At 34.6% G+C, this 4,977-nt stretch overlaps 1 protein-coding gene across 1 annotated transcript; it reads right to left on the bottom strand.

Moving 5' to 3' along the window:
- Window positions 1–923: 923 nt before the first annotated feature.
- On the bottom strand, window positions 924–1,856 carry LOC115306428 (olfactory receptor 5W2-like). The gene has a single exon (XM_029956820.1). It carries the CDS (start codon window positions 1,854–1,856, stop codon window positions 924–926), a length of 933 nt encoding a protein of 310 aa, XP_029812680.1.
- Window positions 1,857–4,977: the final 3,121 nt, after the last annotated feature.

The following is a 4,977-nucleotide window of genomic DNA, read 5'->3' as shown; positions in this document are numbered from 1 at the left end:
GCATTTTGCATAACGTAGATGGAATATTCAATCCTGGAACAAAGAATGCTCACTATCTTATAAGCCAAGCTATATGAAAACAATGCTTAAAGGAGATCATTGTCTATGCATTATAAGAGGGAACATTAACCAGAGCTGAGAAGGAGGGAGATAAGAAGGAAATCTTCTTTGAAGAAGCTATGGAAGACTTGTGTATAATTTCAGCAAAATGATGTAATTTACCAAGGCACTATATGCTTCTCTTTATAACCTATATGTGCTGGACTATTGAAATTCCGAAAGTCCTCTGTAACTGTGAGACCCTCTGCCTAGATCTTTTATTTTTCACAGCTTTCTTTAATTAAATTAGATCTAAGACTGAACATCATCATAAAATGAAGTCTTTCATCTACACAGTAGCTTCTGAAATTTTTCTTAGATTTTTAACTGTCAGCTTTTTAACTTCATGAATGTTATATAAGACTTACTTGAGTGCTCAGTTAATGTTTGCTTATTCCTCTGCATTATAGAATTCATTAGTTCAGAAACTACTGTATTTATCATGAAATGCAAAATATCAAAATGTCTAAAAAGAACTTAGTGAACACTCAATAATAAATCCAACTATACTTGTAATTGAGCTTAAATAAAAGCAAACAAATAAATATATGGCAAATTAGAAGAGTCAGGATGTTTTGCACAAATGAGGATCATCGTGAAGCAGGAGAGGTTTGAAGAAATGCAGTGTCTACTTCTGATTGAGTTTTAGTGCAGATCCTCATTTATTTAAGTATTTGAGAAAATTACATTTTTCATAAATCATACTATATAATTTTATGAAAACAACAATCACACTTGATCTTAGCCAAAAGGTCGAGAAGCAATTGAAAACAACAATCATTATATGTGTATGGGGTGTGTGCCCATATGCAGGACATAAATACTTAAAACTGTATTTTGTTTTTCAGTTTTCCTAGGGCCCCTTGTACATCCTTGTTCCTTAGGCTATAAATCAGTGGGTTTAACATGGGAATCACAAGGGTGTAAAACAATGAGGTCATTTTGTCTTGATCAAGAGAATAGGAAGAACTTGGCCGGAAATACATGAAAAGCATGGTTCCCTGGAAAATGGCAACAGCAGTTAAGTGGGAGGTGCAGGTGGAGAAAGCTTTGAACCTCCCCTCAGCAGAATGGATCTTCAGCACAGATAGGATTATATAGCAATAAGAGACAAGGACTACTGAAATGGTACTCAGTTCAATGAAGCCAAAAATGGTGAATATTGCTAACTCATTGACCTGTGTATCTGAGCAAGAAAGCAATAAAAGAGGGGGTTCATCACAGAAGAAATGATTAATCTCATTCGATCCACAGAAACATAACTGGAATGTTAGTCCCGTGTGTATCAAAGCATCTGTCATTCCCAGCATGTAAACCCCGGCCATGAGCAGAGAGCACACTCTGCTGGACATGTTGACTGTGTAGAGCAAGGGGTTGCTGATGGCCTGGTACCGATCAAAGGCCATCACCGCCAGCAGGAGACACTCAGAATCAGCAAACATGCAGAAGATCAAGAATTGTAGAGCACAGCCAACGAAGGGGATTGATTTGTTTTTGGCTAAAAGGTCTACCAACATTTTGGGCCCAATAGCTGTGGAATAACAGAGGTCACAGAAAGAGAGGTGGCTAAGGAAAAAGTACATTGGTATGTTGAGCTGAGTATTCATTCTAATTAGAATAATCATTCCAAGATTTGCCAGGATACTAGTGAGATAAATAAGCAGGATGATGGTGAATAGAGTTACTTCGATCTCAGAGTTATCCGTAATTCCCAAGAGAAGGAATTCGGTCAAGAAGGAGCAGTTTTCTTTGTCCATTTCTTCTTCGTGCTTGTTCTAAACTGCTTTAAAAAATGAGGAAGCAAATGACAGATTAGGATTGGAATTTTCTGGGTACCCAAAACTTCCTAAGACAAAACACGATTTTATATTGTCTTCTTTACACTCAGAGAAGAGCCCAGTGAGTGTCGCTATTAAAGAAGCATTGCTGTGTTATAAAAAACTAAAAATGTTTGGGATAGAAAGTTGATAAACTTTGATTCTAAATGCATGTCATTCCTGAGATGTGTTACTTGCCTTGGCTTCTGTTGTCCAATGTCGAGAAGTAGATCTAAATAAACTGAAAGCTCACTCTACAGTGAAAATAATATAAAAGAAAGTACAAAATTTTTAGAAAGTGCCAGAAGATACTGGATAATATGAGTTAGACAAAAAAAAAAAAAAGCGTAGGTTGCTTTATTGTATAAATATAATTGATTTTATCACTGACCATGCTACTGCATATAACAAATGAAAGTATGGTTTATGCTGACTTTAGTGTTTACTGAAATATGAGCCTGTTTTTTACAACTATTCTATCATTCCTCCTCACTGGTTTGGCACAACTTTTATAAGTCATGTGTATGACTGACCTTTGGTATAGGACAAATATCTTGAAAGACAAAGAGAAGTGATGTAAAGAAGTGGAAACAACAGACTATCATGTGTAAATTTGCATATCGATGCATTTAAAGTTGTCTTTTTCATTAAAGTAAAAAACCAAAGAAAGATACATTTTTCTGAGATATACAGTCTTCTGTCTTGTATTTGTATACACACATTATGTATGAGTATATCTGTTGATAACAAAAATGATAATGTGAGTGGTTGGCTCATTTATATTTTTCTAGACTTAAATGCTGTGGTATTGGTCTATATGGACTTGGATTTGTACATATTAGTATTATCATGTGATATCTCTATTATTTTTGATGAAACTAGAGCCAATGTACACTTTAAATGTACAATATCACTTAAACAGTGATAGAAAGTGATGGTATACTTATTGACCTTGACTAAAATATAAACAGGCAAAAGGTATACTATTCTTATACTAATGACAAATGAGGTCAAATCCACATAGGTCTAATAATGAAATATCATTGTTTAGATGATAGGTTGCATAACTTATTTAACTGAGTTAAGCAGATATAAAATGATTCATTTATAAAGTCCTTAATACTTGACTTCCTAATGTTTCTAAAAAAGTAAGGTGTTTTCCAGTCTATATATATATTTTTAAAAATTTAGTTAGAAACCTACCTGAAATGAGCATCCTTCTGTTCTTATTTCTGGTACATGAACAATAAGTAGATGACATTTTATTTCTACCTGGTGACTGTTGGGACTTGAATCTCTAAAGACGCTGCCTCTGCTCTGCTGGGTTATGTGATTAATTAGGCTTCTGCTTCTGTATAATTCCCCTCCACACACACCCCATGAATGCTGCATCAAAGGTCAAACTCTCAATTCTTCACTCCTTTATCAAACTGATCAATGTCCGTTTACCAGGGTTTATTCCAAGGTTATGGTTATGGTTACTCTGCATCTACACCCTCCTCCAGTGAAAGTGATGTCTAATTAAAGTCAAATAGACTTTCTACTTAATATTATTTTCAGTTTCTTTTCATTGTTCATTCTGTTTCTTCCCTTTCTGGTACATGCCAACAACCCACATTTCAGTGATTTTTTTACTGTATAGAGGTGGAAAACCTTTCTCTCTAGTGTCTTTCAGTGGCCTAATAATTAAGTTGGTATAAGCCAGATTAACAGGAGAGGCGTCTGGGTGGCTCAGTCGGTTGAGTGGCCGACTTTGGTTCAGGTCACGATCTTGAGGTTCGTGGGTTTGAGCTCCGCATTGGGCTCTGTGCTGACAGCTCAGAGACTGGAGCCTGTTGCTGATTCTATGTCTCCCACTCTCTCTGCCCCCCCCCTGTTCATGCTATGTTTCTCTCTATCTCAATAATTTAAAAAAAAACATTAAAAAAAGATTAACAAGAGAAAAACAAATTTAGTTTCCTACATATGGGAGTCCCATAAAAAATATGAGACTCAAAGAATTGACCAAATCAGGCAGCTTTTACACCTTTTAGACAAGACAATGATAAATTTGTGAAGAATTGACAAGACAAAGAGGTTTGACCTCAGGGTAGTATATTGATGTGGAATTGAGAAGGTTTTGTTTGTTTGTTTGTTTTTGTTTGGCCATTATGCTAAATTATATGAGCCAGAAAGAAAATGACAGATACTGTATGGTATGACTTATGAGACTAATCTAAAAAAGCCAAACTCACAGAGACCTGTAGAGTGTGGAATGATATCTACCAGGGTCAACAGGAGTATGGGAATTGGGTGATGTTGGTCAAACGGTACAGACTTACAGTTCTTTTTTTTTTTTTTTTTTTACTTCAAACAGCAGACACTTCTGTTGGGATATTATTACAATTATCATTATCATTTATCAATATGAATCATATGAACCCAAGACCCTGACTTTGGTTTTTTTTTGTTTATTTTAGAATATTAAAAATAAAATACATTTTATTGAAGTATAATTAACATTCAGTGTTATTTTAGTCTCAGGTGTACAGTACAATAATTCAACAATTCAATACATTACTCAGTGCTCATGACAACATGTGTAGACTTAAAAATGAAAAATTTTTTTCTCACTTCTTTTTTTTCTGTTTATTTATTTAGTTTTTTAACATATGTAATTATTTTCCATCATTTACACTACAGTAGTTACAATTACACTCCAAACAGAAAAGCAAAGTAAAAACTCAAAACCCCAACTTCTATTTCATGTAATTAGACTTATACAGAAATTAGAAGGTTAGGTACCAACTAGTTAATCACCTAATTTCACAGCTATCTGAAGTGGCAATCATTATATAGCAGCTTATCTATGATACATTCAAGATACATGATACTATTTATTACTTGCCCATAAGCTAAAACACAGCCTGCTTAATACCTTTCCTTAAATTCCACCTCTATACTACGATATACTTGAGGTCCATGCAAAAAAGTAGCTACCTTTTATATAGGAAATGGATGATTAAGTCTTTGGTGTTGTAAAAGCAACTTCATTTAAACATAACCACCCCCACCACCAAAA

Source organism: Suricata suricatta, chromosome 11 (genome assembly GCF_006229205.1).
Source record: "Suricata suricatta isolate VVHF042 chromosome 11, meerkat_22Aug2017_6uvM2_HiC, whole genome shotgun sequence".
NCBI classification, from domain to species: domain Eukaryota; kingdom Metazoa; phylum Chordata; class Mammalia; order Carnivora; family Herpestidae; genus Suricata; species Suricata suricatta.
Note: the sequence above shows the minus strand (reverse complement) of the source record. Positions and strands in the feature narration are given on the sequence as shown.